Here is a 16,145-nt window from a genome sequence, read left to right on the forward strand (position 1 = left end):
AAATGAGACTCCTGAAAGCAATACAGTAGTCTGGAAAGGTTGAGTGCCACTGCTTCATGTGAACTGATATTGCTGCATCATCTGGTGCAATAGCATTAGCTGGCCAAACAGTGTGTGCTGGAAAGTAAATGCTGTAGGTGTGAACATGTTCAAATAGAAGGTAAACAAGGGTTGTGTGGTTGTGGTGCTAATGCTGTGTTCATAATACTACACCAAAAGGTGCATTGGTTAGGCATGTTTTGTATTAAATGGCAGCCTTAGAAATATGTCAGCACTAATGGTCTTTGCAAAAAAGACTATATGAGAAGAAAATAGAAGGGGAGGCAATTGATGAATAAGAGACTTACTCAACTTTACTTAGATACTTGGATATATGGCCAGGTTTAGTGCAGCTTAGAGAATTTCTTGAAATTATGTTTCAGGGATCCCAGAGAGTGAACAAAATCTTATCCCCATATGGAACTGTCCTCTACCACATACTCAAGCACTAGATATTCCTGAGAGACCATCTCTCCTCTTTGCGTTGCCGGGCACAGCTCTACATTTTGTCATGGAGTTTACGGTGTGGAAGGGGACTAGTCAGACAAGAACTCAGATATCCCTTCTCCTCTGAGTATACATTAAAGATGCCATAATGGTTTGGTTAGAGTCGGAAGCTCTAGTTAAGCACCGACAGTAGAGCCTAGATTTTAGAAGCCGGACCAGTCCTTACTCATAAGTCTTGCTTATGCTAGGAAAATAATCCCTTGCTGATAAATGGATGTCAGCAACAGATGCAGTTGAACTGGTGCTGAAAACTTTACCCAAAAGGGCAGATAAGAACAAACTGTGTTTGGCACCATTTCAGCCACCATGGCTAAACCCAAGTAATAGATTCAACCACTCCCGTTGCTGATACCTGTTGTCAGCAATAGGTATTTTTCCTTGTAGGCAAGGCTATAGTAGTACACAGACTGGAGTGCATGTCCTTTCTATGGACATGTAGAAGCATCAGGCCCACCGCTACCCTAAGCTCCAAGTGCCATAGATCCTCTCACATGCCTTAAGAATTTGCCTTCTAGAGAGGGCAGGAAGGCCAGTAATGTCAGCGGTTATCCTCCTGCTCTTCAGATCTGGCAGGGCAAGAGCCACTCTGCTTTAATGTTTCCTCCCAGCATGAGCACCCCTGACAACCGCACCCCCTCCAGGTGTGCAGTGCAGCATCAGCAATGGCCATGAGCCCAGTGCTGCTGTGGGGAGACTTAAACCCCTAACCTTTTGCAAAAGGGGAGAGAGTGGCCCAAGGAGCCACTATTGAAACAGCCCCTGTCTTGCTGCTGGCCTAGGAACCCTGAGAGTGTCCCTAGCAAGGCTGGTGAGCAAGTGAGCTGGATTTCCTGCCGGATGGGATTAGGTTGTAACAGCCCTCACACGGCACAACATCCCGCGACTCCAGGGGCTTGTTCCACACCAAGTTAATACACTGGCCCCACACAGGATGTTACTTGAAAGCAGCTCTAAAAACCCCACCAGGAGAGGGGCTTACACTTGGAGCGGGGGGATGGGGCCTGTGTGAGGGCCACGACCACCCCCCCCCCCCACATGCAGCCCGGGGACCTTGCTGTCCTTCCAGCGGGGGGATAGAGTTAGTCCCGGGCTTTGGCACCTTCCTCGTGGAGCAGGGGCTGGTCCCAGCCAGCTGGGGCCCCCGAGGCGAACTGCCCGGCTTCCCGCGCCCCGCCTGCCGTGCGAGCCGAGCGCCCCTCCCAGCGTGGCGGAAGAGGGCCGGGCTCCCTTTCACTCACCGCCTCTCCGGGTGCTGCTGTGCCGCCGGGTCTGTCCTGCAGCCCGGCCCGGCCCGGCCCGGCTCGGCTCGGCTCGGCTCAGCCCCGCACCATGGAGGCTTTCTGCGGCTCCCGCTTTTGGGTAAGCGGCGGCGCCCCGCGGGCTGGGGCCGGGTCATCTCCCGGCGGGAGCAGCGCCCGGGTCCCCCCCGTCACCAAGAGGAAGAGGCACTGGCTTCCCGGCGAGCTGCCCCGGGGACAGACAGAGCCCCCCCGCCGGCTCTTCGGCCCCCTCCCAGGAGGGACTGACGGGAGGCTCGAGCGGGATGAACCCCCCGATAGGGCGCTGGGGGGGAGCCCCACCGCTTGGGGGTCTGGGAACGGGGGAGCGCCCCTGAAAACGGCCCCGGGAGATGGGCTGGAGGCCCCCTCGGGCTCTGTCCCAGCGACGGAGGGGATTTGCCCTGTGCCTTGGGCTTAAAACGGGGTTTCAGCCTTTTTTTTTTCATTTGCAGACCCCTAAAGCATTTCCAATGGGGACACAGACCCCGTTGGAAATGTTACATATAATCTGGGGACTTCCGGGGGTCCCTGCACCAAAGTTGAAAACTACTGGTAGAAAAGAACCCAAAAAGCCTGGGACTCTGGAGGAGGGGAGGCTCCCAGGCTGGGGCGCTGGTCTGTCTGCTCACTGCTATAGGCTGGTAGGGGTATAAGGAGGGGTTTAAACCCCGGTGGGCACCATAGAACTTTTCCAGCCAGCCTCACTGAGCAGTCCCATTGAGGCTGGGGAGATTTGGCCCACCTGAGTGGCTGAGAGAGCAGGCAGCATCTCATTGGTAACCCCAGAGCATCAACCCCAATGAACCCACCGGGGCTGATCAGGTTGTGTGGTTGGTGCCCTGTTGTGGGGTGCTCTTGAGGCTGGATGGCGTTAGACCTGGGCTGCGCTTTTCAGAGGTGCTGAGTGCCTGCAACTCTCACTGACTTCAGCTGTAGTTGTGAGTCCTCTGAAAATCAGGCTCTGGACCCCCTCCCTAGGCCCCCTGGCCTTGGACAAACTGCTTAGTCTCTCTGTGCCTTAGTTTTCCTGCCTTAAAATATGGGAGTAATGAGGGCCGGCGCTTCCATTTAGGCGGCCTAGGCAATCGCCTAGGGCGCCAGGATTATTGGGGGGCGGCATTTTGCCGGGGGCGGGCGGCAGGCGGCTCCGGTGGACCTGCCACAGTCGTGCCTGAGGAGGGTCCCCTGGTCCCGCGGCTCCAGTGGAGCTGCCACAGGCGTTCCTGCGGGCGGTCCGCTGCTCCCGCGGCTCCGGTGGACCTCCTGCAGGCACGACTGCGGCAGGTCCACCGGAGCCTTGGGACCAGCGCGCGGGGCGGCGAAATGGCCGTGCACCTAGGGCGCTAAAAACACTAGCACCGGTCCTGGGAGTAATAAGATACCACAGAGAGCATGTGGGAAGCTCAACTCACTCCTGTTTGCAAAATGCAGCCCAGCCTACTGACAGAGCACTGGGCTGGGACTCAGAAGGCTTGGGTCCTACCCCCAGCCCTGTCACTAGTCTGCTGGGTGACCTGGGGCATGTCACTTCATTGGTTTGTGACTCAGTTTCCCCATCTGTAAAATGATTATTAGTGCATTTAAAGCTCGTTGAGATCTGATGAGAAGGACTCTATGGAAGCTGGGTATTGTTCTTTTTTGAGATCCTGAGAAGGAAAGTATTGTAGACGTGCCTTCACTTTCAGCTGTCCTGAGGCTATTGATTTCTGCAGAGTTTAAGCTTCCATTCTTTTTAAAAGTATTTCTAGCCCTTATGGTTGGGAAGATCACAGTCAAAATGCCAGCTAATGCTGTGTTGTTTTCCTGAGTCTGCAGACAGTACCTCGGGTACTGCTATTCAGAGTCCAGCCAACATCATTCAAAGGGTCAAGAACCATATCAGTTTCATGATGTTGCTGTTAGTGGAAGTTCTGAGCAGCTACAGAGGCAGGCAAGGGGGGAGATGGTAGACTAGCAGAGATTGCCCCGCGTGTAGCAGCTGAGTAGCACTGGGTGAGGAACATAGAAGCAAACTTTCCTTTCTTGCAGCAGCCAGGAGGCTGTGAAGTGGGGGAAAAAACAGAAATCACCTTCTCCTTCCCAGCAACTAGGGGGGAAACTACGCGTTTATCAAAGACCTAATAGCTAGAAGATAATACAAAAGATGGAGTCCCTAGGCATGGTCAAGAAGCAACACCCGGGTGGTGTTTGTGTGGTACAGTGCTCTGAGCTTCTCACCAGGGCTTGCCCCTGGACTTTGCAGGTGTGTCACCCCACTCCCCAGTCTCATCTTTCATATCACCTCTAGCTTGCAAGGCTAGTCCTCTAGCTAGCCGGTATCTGGGGAGCGTTGCAAACTCTGACCATATGAAACCTGGTAGAGTATTAATTGTGGGGATGTGTTGTCATTACTGTAAAGTGTTTTGAAGTTTAAAAGCGCTGTATAAATGCTAAGTGTTATTAACAAAATGTACTCTTCAGCATTTCCTCAAACTGGAGTAACAGCTGTTAATAATCCGCAGAGCTCTAGGTCTCAGCAAACCCAAACATCACATGGAACTCAATGAAGTCACTGCGACTCAAATCTGTGTGACAAATTTGGAGCTGCTTTGTAATAATTTATGAATAATCAGTGAGGACCTGGTTGTGAGGTTGTTTACTGTATGAATTATGGTGGTTTAGTTTAATAGAAGGCTGTTGAGGGAAAAACAAGCAGGAAGGACAAAGAATGGAGCAGGATTAGAGGGGGTCAATTTTTCGGTTTGGTGCCAGTTCCAAAAATATTTGAAAAAGTCCATTTCAGGGTGGGGAGTTGAACCTGGGTGTCCCATGTCCCAGGTGAGTGCCTGAACAACTGGGCTAATGGTTGAAAGGAGAGAGACCGTAGCAACATTATGAACACTGCCTCTGCCTTCTGGTTGGTTTGTGAAAGGTCGAAAGTATTTGTATCAAATATGGGAAAAGTTTTGGGTTGACTGAAACTGCATTTTTCACCCAATAAACTATTCATCTGAAAAATTCCACTCAGCTCTGCTCAAGCTAAGCTACTTTCCAAAAAAAACTGAGGGCTGTTAAAGGACATTGGCAGAGTCCTGTGCTCTGCGGGCTCTGGTTTCACCTCCTGCTGAGCCTACAAGAGTGGTTTTAACCAGAAGGGCCAAAGCCCAGGAATGCAGAAGAACAAGCTAATCCTGGGACTTTAAAATGAGACAGCAGCAAAGGATCCTGTGGCACCTTATAGACTAACAGACGTTTTGGAGCATGAGCTTTCGTGGGTGAATACCCACTTCCTCAGATGCATGTAATGGAAATATCCAGGGGCAGGTATATATATGTGTGCTAGCAAGCAAGCTAGAGATAACGAGGTCAGTTCAATCAGGGAGGATGAGGCCCTGTTCTAGCAGTTGAGGTGTGAAAACCAAGAGAGGAGAAACTGGTTCTGTAATTGGCAAGCCATTCACAGTCTTTGTTCAATCCTGAGCTGATGGTGTCAAATTTGCAGATGAACTGAAGCTCAGCAGTTTCTCTTTGAAGTCTGGTCCTGAAGTTTTTTTGCTGCAGGATGGCCACCTTAAGGTCTGCTATAGTGTGGCCAGGGAGGTTAAAATGAGACACGTTCTTAAGAGAGGAGGGAGCTCAGAGGGGTTAGGCTGAGACACAGGCACCTGCGGGGGCTCTCTGAAGAAGTTCGGCATGGAGATTACCATCAGGTAATGGTAAGAGAGACATGCACATAGACCCTTTTAAAATCTTTTTTCCTCTAAAAGCTTGTTCCTGCTGTAAAATAGACAATACTTTGGTTTAAAGAAGGCTGTCTGGTCAGTATATTCACCTTTGGTCACAGACTCCAGAAGGGAAAAGCCGCAGGTGTCAGAACCTGTTGGACCTGCTGGGTAAGCTCAGTTGATGTGTAAGCTCAGTGTAAGAGTGGGAGAATTCCAGTTTGTGAGAGGTAAAGGCACAAGGCCTAAAACCTGCGGGGTACACTCCGAGAAACCACAATGTGGAGAGAGGTATGGCTAGCCCTGGAACTTTGACAGCATGTCCATAGCTGTTTAAATGGGGATGAATGTAAGTATATGCTCAATGCTTTGCTGAACTGTGGCCCTAGTCTGTTATTGTAGAACAGTAAAGTATTTATTTTATTAATGTGCATACAATAGCAAGGATAAGATTTTTCAAAAATGCCTAAGGGCTTGTCTACATGCCGCAGCAATGCTCACTCCAGGGTGTGATTTCTAAAGTGTATTAACATGTTGCTCGCTAACTGGGCCGTGTAGACCCTACTGATGCACATTAAAAGTTCCCTAGCGCACTTTAAGGTAGAAATTACATTCCACTAATGTGCATTTCTGGTCCATGTGGACATGCCCTCAGCCCTAATTTCAAAAGTGACTTGGGCATCTAGGGGCCTAATGTTAGATTTGTACAGGTATTTAGGAGCCTAAAGATGCAGAGAGGTACCTTGACCCAGATTTTTAAAGCTATTCAGGTTTTGCTGTGCTCAGCATTGCAATGCTTATGTTCCATTTAAAAAAGGGATTTAGGCACTTGTGAGCGACAATTCCATTTTGGCTCCTAAATGTCTAAATCCCTTTTGAAAGAGATTTAGACTCCTAAATCGGTTAGGCATTGCAATTTTGAGTGCAGCAATGACTAAATACATTGAAAAACCTGGGGCTTACTGGAATTCCCAAAAGTACTTAAGCACCTAACCTCCACAAAATGAGTGGAACTCTTAGGTGCTTTTGAAAATCCCAGTAGGTGCCTATCTGTGCTCTTAGGCACATAAATATCTTTAAAATCTGGCCCTAAGTCACTTTGAAAATGAGATTTCTGTGCTTTTGTCTATGTTCAGTTCAATGTCAAATACATCTTCTGTAGACATGGGGAATTATGCCTTGCTAGTAACAGAGAATACCTGTTCAATCAGATTTCCACTGTCTCTTACTACTAGTGTAATCCCTTATAAACAAATACAAGTGAAAACAGTATAATATGTCTTGGCAAATATTCACCACACTGATCAAAATGTTGATTACATATAAAATAAATATTCTCTTGTTTAACAATTCCCGGGAGGACATTGGTCCACAACACTAAACTGTGCAGTACACTATTTGTTAAGAAAATAGTGCAGCCCCGTCCTCCCCCGCCCCGCAATATTTACGTGTAAAATGTACCGGCAGTGATGCAGGCTGTAGATGTGGTATTAATACTTTATGCACAACTGTGACACATAAGTGTACTCACAAGTACAGGAGCTGGGGGAGAAGTTTTATAAACACATGGAATTTTGCTTTTGAGAGCAGTTAACCATTTCAAAAGTAACTATTAGAGAATCCACCACATCCCTAGGTGAGCAGCTCCATTACCTGTAATCCTTAATTTACAATCTGGATGTCTTCTGCAAGATGCAGTGTGTAGCTCAGCAAACTGTCTGGTTTGATGCATGAATTATTGGGTGGAATTCTCTGACTTGTGTTATGCAGGAGATCAGATTTGAGGATTGCGCTGGTCCTTTCTGGCATTAAAATCTATGATTTTTTTTCTAATTTGTTAGGATTATTTTCTTGGCTCTGATACATTGTTTTGTTTGTCTGTCAGATTTCTATTTTGTTTGGTTGGCACACATCTTTGAAGATTATGGCCCTGATCCTTGGCTGTGCTGCAGTTGCTTTATTCTGAACCCTAGCACACAGTGCCATAAGACCAGTGTGATCAGCCATAAAGAGATCATCCAGTGGTGCGGAGTTCCTTTGACATATCTCCTCTGGGCAGCAAGAGGGGTTATGGTTAGGGATCCCATAGCATAAGCTAGAGCAGTCTTCCAGTTGCTCTTATGTACACTGGGGGAGTGGACTGGTGCACAGCCAGATCCAGATTGGGGAGTATGCATATGTGATTCAAAGCCATCATTGCTCTCTTCCTTGAGCTGTGTGCTCATTTAGTTCTAGCATGTCCAGGTTAGCAGAAATCATGCGGTAACAATGTTGGGTAAGATTTTCAAAAGCATCTAAGGTCTTTAGAAGTCAAGTCCCATTCACTAAGAGTGGAGTTCTCAAAAGCACCTAAATGACATAGGTGCCCAATTCTCATTGAAAGCCATTGGGATTTAGGAGCTTAAATCCCCTGAGTGCTTTTGAAAATTTCACTCTAGATCCCTGAGGTGCTTCTGAAAATCTCCCTCGGTATTTTTACACTTCTGTTATAACCGTTTCCTTATCTGTCTTCCTGATTTTCAGTGAAAACAATCATGGGTTGTGTGTTTTTTTAAATAAAATTCAATAAAAGCACTTAGAAGTTTAAAAGTGATCCTCTGTTTCTCCCCAGCCCAAATGGTAGAATGTTCTAAGTATTCATTTTAAAACACATCCCAAATGTAACAACATAAACGTGTTTGAATACAGCTGTTCATTTCTGCCTTTTGGCTGGAGTGTGGATAGTTTGGATAAGAATGCTTTTTAATTTATCACAGAGCTTACTAGAGTTCTCTTCTTTGTTTATGGTGGTGGATAAACCAATACCACAGCACTGTATATTCCTAAAGGATGTAATAGAATCACTATTTTTTAATTCTGTGTCCCTTTAAAACCTCAGCTCCTGCCCTCAGCTTGTGAGAAACCCCACACATCCTGCATGCTTCCTGTGAAACTCCTTGCAGGGGCCTATATTATAAGATCGTGGTCAAGGGATCTTTTTTCTTGGATTTTAAAACCAGAAGGATCCATTATGATCAATTAGTCTGACTTCCTGCGCAACATAGACTAAAAGTAGCAAAGAATCCTGTGGCACCTTATAGACTAACAGACGTTTTGGAGCATGAGCTTTTGTGGGTGAATACCCACTTCATCTGATCCATCTGACGAAGTGGGTATTCACCCACAAAAGCTCATGCTCCAAAACATCTGTTAGTCTATAAGGTGCCACAGGATTCTTTGCTACTTTTACAGATCCAGACTAACACAGCAACCCCTCTGATACTTGATAACATAGACTTAAGAATTTCATCCAGTAATTCTTGCATCAAGGCCAATAATTTGTTGAGCTAGACTACATCTTTTAGACCAGGGAAGGCAAACTTTTTGGCCTGAGGGCCACATCTGGGTGGGGAGATTGCATGAGGGCCATGAATATAGGGCTGGGGCAAGGGGTTGGGGTGCGGGAGGGAGTGCAAGGTGTGGGAGGGGTGCAGTGAGCAGGAAGGTGCTCAGGGTGAGGGGTTGGGTGCAGGAGGAGTGTGGGGTATGGCAGAGGGCTCAGGGAAGGGGCTTGGAGGCTCAGGTCAAGGGGTTGGGGTGCAGGAGGGGTTTGGGGTATGGGCTCCGGCCCAGCGCCACTTATCTCGAGTGACTCTGGGGTGGCAGCGGTGCGCAATGGAGCTAAGGCAGGCTCCCTGCCTGCCCTGGCCCCGCATCATGCCACTCCCAGATGTGGCCAGCATGTCCGGCAGTGACTCCTGGGGGTGGTGTGGGGCAGGCAGCTCCGTCGCATGCTGCCCTCGCCTATGGGTACCACCCCCAAAGCTCCCATTGGTCGCGGTTCCCCGTTCCCGGCCAGTGGCAGCTGCGGGGGGCGGTGCCTGCAGGCGAAGGCACAGCATGGAGCCCTCTGCTCCCCTATTCCTCCAGGGGCCACAGGGACATGGTGTCGGCCACTTCTGGGAGCGGTGCGGGGCCAGGACAGGCAGGGAGCCTGGTTTAGCCCCGCTGCACCATGGGACTGGCAATCCCGCAGGCCAGACTGAAAGTCTTGCGAGCCAGATCCGGCCCATCTGGCCATAGTTTGCCCTCCCATGTTTTAGACAGACTTCCAATCTTGGTTTAAGGACTTCTCGTGATGGAGAATCCACAACATCCCTTGATAAGCTGTTCCAGTGGTTAATTAGCCTCACTGTTAAGTCCTTGTGTTCATGTGATTTTTTTTTTTTTTTTTTGGTACCGTACTTGAGCCTCTTATCTTCACATGGGCCTCGGATTGCTTCTGTAATACAAGTACATCATAATCAATCCCTATCTCTGTTCAGTGTGTCTGCCTAGGCAAGGACGGTCTTTATATTTGTGGCATTTATATTGCACCAATGGCATTGTTTATTGTAAGGAAATTATAGTAGTGTCGTGCTTTAATGGCTAGCAGTGTTTTCCAGGTCAGCGGGAGTTGCATACAACTAACTGAGAGCAGAACTTGGCCCAGTGCTCTTATGAGTGACACTTACATCTTTCCAAAGATTAAGGAACATGCGGAGGACAGTTCGCTGGTGACTTTACATGACCTGCTGTGTCAAAGAATGCAAGTTAACAGTTCCTTTTTGTGCTTTGTCCAGAGAGGTTGTGGTTTCTGTTCTTCATGCTATTTCAAATGCATCATATATCACAATTTTGGAGGAGAAAGTGAAGGACAAAAATTGTGCTGTGCATACAAAATAATAATTTAAATATTTTGGTCTCAGACACAGCAGTATATGAACATGAGTAGGTATTATTATCAACCTCATTTTATGAATGGAGAAACTGAGGCACAGAGAGATTGTGACTTACCCCAGGACACACAAGTCAACGGCAGAGTTAAGAAAAAAAATCCAGAGCTGCTTTCTTTCAGTCACCTGCTCTGACCGCTAGCCATATAGCCCTCAAATCACTAACACAAACATATTGTGTGTTTATGTATGAGGACAGTATTTCTAAAAACAGTAATTTAAATGAATCCAAAGCTCCAGTGTTTTAAGGATGTAAGATCTATTTTATCTGACAATTAGGAGCTAATGTTAATACCTGCTTCTTTGCAAAGCACCAGTGCTTAATTCTCAGAGTGCCACACACTTCTCTGTGCCAAAGACTGCATCTTCAGGGAAGGGAGAGAAGGGGATGAGTGCTCATCTTCCTTCATAGCATAGCAAACTATGTCTTTATAGCTCAGTTCTTATCTCAGCTATATGATACTGGCCACAAATTGCCTCCTATTTTATTGCATCATATATCATCTACCGTGTCTGTGCACAGTCAAACAGGAAATTAAGCAATGTGTGACCCATGTACTCGAGAGATGTAGACCATAATGTTGATGCAATTATTACTTCGCTGGATCTGTCAGCCCCTCCAGTAAAGTGTTAGAGAATATATTTATGGGGATAATCCTGCACTGGATAAGAAGGATGGTCATGATGACCTGTTGATTATTACCTTATTGGAAGCAGCATGACCTAGTGGATGAAGACCTGAGTTTTATTCTTGGCTGTGCCACTGGCCTACTAGATGACCTTGGACAAGTCACTTCATCTCTCTGTTCCTGAATTTCCCCATCTATAAAATTGAAATAATGATACAGACCTCCCTTGTAAGGAACTTTGAGATCTACTGATAACAAGCACTATATAAGAACTAGGTGGTGATGTGTGTATTGACAGAAGACCTTTTGGTGCTCAGAAAGAACAGGAGCAAAGTCCTGTCTCTTTCTGTGGGAGAGGGCGAATGCCAACAATTCTTTTGAGCTAGAAATTATTTGCTCTTTCATTGGAACATGACACAAACTGTACAAGGAATGAGAAAAAGTAGGAGATGACTCCTGGCTCTGCTTCGAGGACACGCTGGTGTTTCAGCTAGTGCAGAATATGTGAGCCCTTTTGTGTTCAGTGGCGCAAGCTGGGACGGGCATGTTACACTGAGTCTTCAGCCTATAACTGTAGATTTTTATTTGAATCTGTTAAGCCCTCTATGTTCCTGATCTTGGCCGTTGTAGAGAGCAATTCCTATGGCAGTCCCTCTACTTTAGCTCTGCATAAACCAGGTATTTTTGGAGATAAGTCTTCAGCTCTGTAACTCATGGTCCCCAGTTAGTCAGGTTTTGGACCTGAGTACGCAGTAGTCAGCAGTGGGCTTTTTGGCTAATGATCTGCTCGGGGCAGATGCTCATTCTGACATTACTAGTTATGTAACCAGCGTTTTGTGAGTGTGGATAATGAGATGGAACCTGGTGGATGAAGCTGCTTTTAAGTGCCTGTGATAATTTCTTTCAGTGAGACCCCAGAGGGGTACGGTGGTCACTCCCTGTGCCTACCCTTCCTAAAGGCTCTTGAACATATCTCCCTGTGGGTTGGTTTGACTGAGTTGAACCTTCGGAGCACAGCAGAGCCTTCCATTTATTCAAGCATTGGCTTGAGGGTCAGTGGAGCAATGGAATCCTTGCTGATGGGTGGGTCGGGGGTGGCTTAACGAGTGTGGGGAGAACTGTCCGGGGATGCTGCCCATCACAGACAGCACATTGTTTCTTATAATTCGTTTTTAGCTGAGGAAAGATGGCCCAATGGTTAGAGTGCCAGCCTGGGCTGTGGGAGGCTGAGCTCAGTTCCCTGTGTGAGCTTGGATAAGTCACTTTGTCTTTCTGTGCCTCTGATCCCCATTTCATGACAGGGATGTTGTGAGGCACTCAGATACTGTGGCAATGGGGGCGGGGGGCATGTAAGTACCTAAAATAGATAGAATGTAATTGCACCAGGAGACTTGAGGAGTAGCTGTCTGTTTTTATAAATAAACAGATAGGCAAATGATATGTTTCAAATGAGAGAACAACGAATTAGTCATTTTGGAGATCAGATCAGGGCTTATTCCTCTCTCTCGATACCCTCATTTAACGCACAATTCTGTGCTCCCCAAATTAATCTGTGCCTTAACATTTGACAAATGCCTCATTTTTTCCCATCCCACTTTGAGCTAATCTTATTTTATCCAGGGACTCTCAAGTGATGCAATTGCAAGAAAGACTTAACTAGCAGCAATGCTGAATTCACATGAAAATGAGCAAGATGTCTGTGCTTATCTTTAGCATAGCTCCAGGCACAAGAATGAAAGCTTTCCATGATCTGCAGGCTGGCGTGATGTCCCTTCTTTCTGAGTCAGGCGCTCTGTGTAACTGGGCAAAGTTGGTTCATGTGACTTTCTTTCATTCTGTCATTCCAGAAACAAATCTAATGGGTCATTTGGCACAAAGTGTCCCCCTCAAATGTGAGTAATTTCCCCTCTTAGCCACTTATGTGTTGCGCTTAACCTCGTTTTCAATTCAAAGCAATGCAGGGGGCTTGTGAGGGGGAGGAAGTGGGCTATTTCAAGGACAGGGTGAGTCTTTGTACTGGCAGAGTCAGTGCCAATATAGTTCAATACATCTATAGTCAGTTTATTTTAAACAAATAAAAATACAGTGTAAAAGTCCCTGGTGGAAAAGTTTTTTATTTAAAGCCCAAATAAATTTGTGAAGTTTCAAGTTATCCCATTGCACTGTTATTGTAACATTAGTTCCAACAGAGGAAGTCTAGTGGCTAAAGCAGGAAAACTTTTAGGAACAGACTTCTGCTGTGACATTGGCTAGACTGCTTGGTCTCTGCACTTCAGTTACCCCATGTATCAATAGGACATCACAGAGGTGTTTAATGTTTATAAAGCATCTTAAGATCCTTATATCCCCATGTGTCAACAAAGATGACAAAAAGCAGTTTGGTTTATCTAAAAGTGGATGCTATTAGTAAAGAACCACCGTAAACTATATTATTGTGGCTTATTTTATGCAGGAGGTCAAACTACATGGTCATAATAGTTTCTTCAGGTCTTGGAATCTATTATATTTTGCTTCTCTAGAAGGATAGTTGTGTTACCAATATCCTGAATGCAACTAATGCCAGTTAAGCACTCCGATAATATGATGATGAGCATAGTATAAATGCACTATTAGGTCTAGAATAACTTGCACCTATCAGCATCCTCCTATGTGCAGTCAACAGTGGACGAATGTGTATTTTCACATCTGTAGAAGGAGATTCAGAAGTGAAATGTAGCACAGAGAAATGTTCCAGTATATGAGACGTTGTGACACTCCCTGGTTGACTGTGGCAGTTAATGGACCCCAAGAAAATGACACTTGATTATAATGTAGGTTTGTTTGTTTTTAAATCATGACAAGGATAATCTTGCTCTGGTATTGCTGTTTGTATTTTGTAAGGAAAAATACCACCTCTGGGTCTAGTTAAACTGAGAAATGTATAGGCATCGATTTGGCACCATCTTTGAAAATGTCACAGTTCTCAGGCGCAAGCGAACAGGGCCCATTCTAGTCTAACTTTTACCACCCCTCACTTACTGCTGTATGGCCTCGGGCCATCTTGAGTGCCAGGCTGTGGTAAAAGGAATGAGCAAAGGTAGAAGCAGGACCAGAGGAGAGTTTCTAGGATGCTGTTCAGTGTTCAAGCATAAGAGAGAGCCAAGACAGTGCAGCATTCAGGCTTTGTTCCTTTCTCCACATGCACTGTTCTCTCCCATCAGCACATCCTGAAAGGAGAATTCCTAAATACTGTAGCACCTCCTACCAGGAAACCATCTATCATAATAGATATGATGCTACTTGGGGCAGGGAGATGTCAGGTAGCTTATACCCTTAAAGGCTCTTACAGTGAATTTGGGGACAGTTTACCTAATTGCCCCGCTCCCCAAAAAATCTTCTTGGGGAATTGTTAATAGTACAAGAAGCCCCACCAGATGCCTGAAGAGGGAAAACGGAGGTTCTGGAACCAGAGGTCTATGTGAGGGAGGGTCTAAGTGGAGAGAGTAATGGACCCAGGCATATCTGACTTTTCTCTGAGGTTTAAAGCCAATCAGGGAAGTTGACTTTCACACTGAAATTCAAAGCCCAGGTTAATTCCTTCAGGTTTTGACATGAAGTTTAATCCAGCTCTGACAGTGAGCTTTTCAGCTTAAGCAATGCTGAGAATGTTTGTAAAAACCCAAGCATCCGAAAGGTATGAGTTTCATAAATTTTCTCTCCTGTGGAAACAATATCTGAGATTAAATGATGAGTCACTTGAGAAGTGGATGTACAGAGCAATTGATTACTTGCTCATTACATCGCCACAGAGAAAAATATAAAATGGGTTCTCAAACTGGGGGTCGGGACCCCTGAAGTGGTTGCGAGGTTATTACATGGGGGGTCGCAAGCTGTCAGCCTCCACCCCAAACCCTGCTTTGTCTCCAACATTTATAATGGTGTTAAATATATAAAAAAGTGTTTTTAATTTATAAGGGGGTGTCACACTCAAAGGCTTGCTACGTGAAAGGGGTCACCAGTACAAAAGTTTGAGACTTCTCTCTTTTTCCCATTTGCTATTTGTGTGATGTATTAAAATTCAGTCAAAAGACCTCAGTGTCTAAAAACGTAAATAAATTCCCCTGGGCAGTCTGTGAAAGACGGATCTTTAATTTCTCAATACAATAAAGCTGAGTTTTTACTCATGGCTATAAATCTGTCCCCTTCTAGCCTGATGATATAACTGTACATGGTGGGCCTATGTCCAATTACACTTTACTTGGCTGAGCTAAAGGAAACAGCAGCAGTCACAGCTGCCAGACATCTTTATAATTATCTTTGTCTTTTTTATGAATGTCATGGCCTTGATCCTGCAGGGAGGGCCATATGGGCAGACACCCTACCCCTCACTGATCTCATTGCAGGATCAGAGCTGAGGTCAACTTAACAAAATTCATGCCATTCTCAGCCATTTCAGACGCTAGTGAATACACCTTATAGCACTTTTATTAGAATTGGTTGGAAAAGGGAAAAACTATTTAATGATTTTTTTTCAAATGTTGAAGTCATTTTTGTTTCAAAAAATAATGTGTATTTTCTTCATTTTTTCCCAAAATTTTTGCAAAATCTTTTTTCAAAAATGTAAACTTTCGGAATTAAAAATGTCTGTTTGTTTCCCCTGCATCCTCGCCAGCCCCGTGCAACTGAATGAAGGGATGATCGGGCTCTTTTTTATTCTTTGCCATTTTGTAAATTTTTCAAACTTCCTAAACTGCTGAAAAGTTAGAGTGGGGAAAGGAAAAATGGGAGAATGGGGGAGAGAGAGAAAATGAGTGAAATGGGGAAAAAACCCTCCAAACCCTGGATATCACCTATTCAATATAGAAGGGGAAAGAAAACGGAGAAAAAACAAACAAACAAATTTAAAATGTTGACATTTTGGGTTTTGATTGATGTTGAAAATAATACAATTTTTTCATAAAGAAGTTTAGTTTTGCAAAAAGACCATTTTTTAAAAAAAGGTTCAAATAAAAATTGCAGCCAGCTTCATTTTTAATATATAGCATTTCCTTTTTATATGCCTTTCCTAATTTTTGTCTCAGTAAACAAACTGGTCAAAATTGTGTATTGATTAGTGACCTGCAGTATTTCACTTTGCACAAGGTATCTCCTCTTCAGTGAAATACAAAAAGCATCATATAGTTCAAATATTTCAAGACTCTAGTTTTTTTAAAGCATTTAGGCTCCCGCCACGCAATTGAACTGTTGCTCTCATGT

At 45.5% G+C, this 16,145-nt stretch overlaps 1 protein-coding gene across 4 annotated transcripts in view; it reads left to right on the forward strand.

The window, feature by feature from the left end:
• The first annotated feature begins 1,807 nt into the window (after nt 1-1,807).
• The window catches only part of ABCC3 (ATP binding cassette subfamily C member 3), an 80,213-nt gene continuing 65,875 nt past the window's right edge, over nt 1,808-16,145 (forward strand). For 2 of the 4 annotated variants that reach the window (XM_050920489.1, XM_050920492.1), the window contains exon 1: nt 1,808-1,905. In XM_050920489.1, the coding sequence (XP_050776446.1) occupies nt 1,876-1,905 (30 nt within the window). In that variant the 5' untranslated portion in view covers nt 1,808-1,875. Of the gene's footprint in view, nt 1,906-5,451; nt 5,522-5,785; nt 5,877-16,145 lie in introns of those variants that run through there. The other 2 variants (XM_050920491.1, XM_050920490.1) reach the window with 2 other exon arrangements.

The sequence above is a fragment of the Gopherus flavomarginatus genome, chromosome 12, assembly GCF_025201925.1.
Source record: "Gopherus flavomarginatus isolate rGopFla2 chromosome 12, rGopFla2.mat.asm, whole genome shotgun sequence".
Taxonomy (NCBI): Eukaryota; Metazoa; Chordata; order Testudines; family Testudinidae; genus Gopherus; species Gopherus flavomarginatus.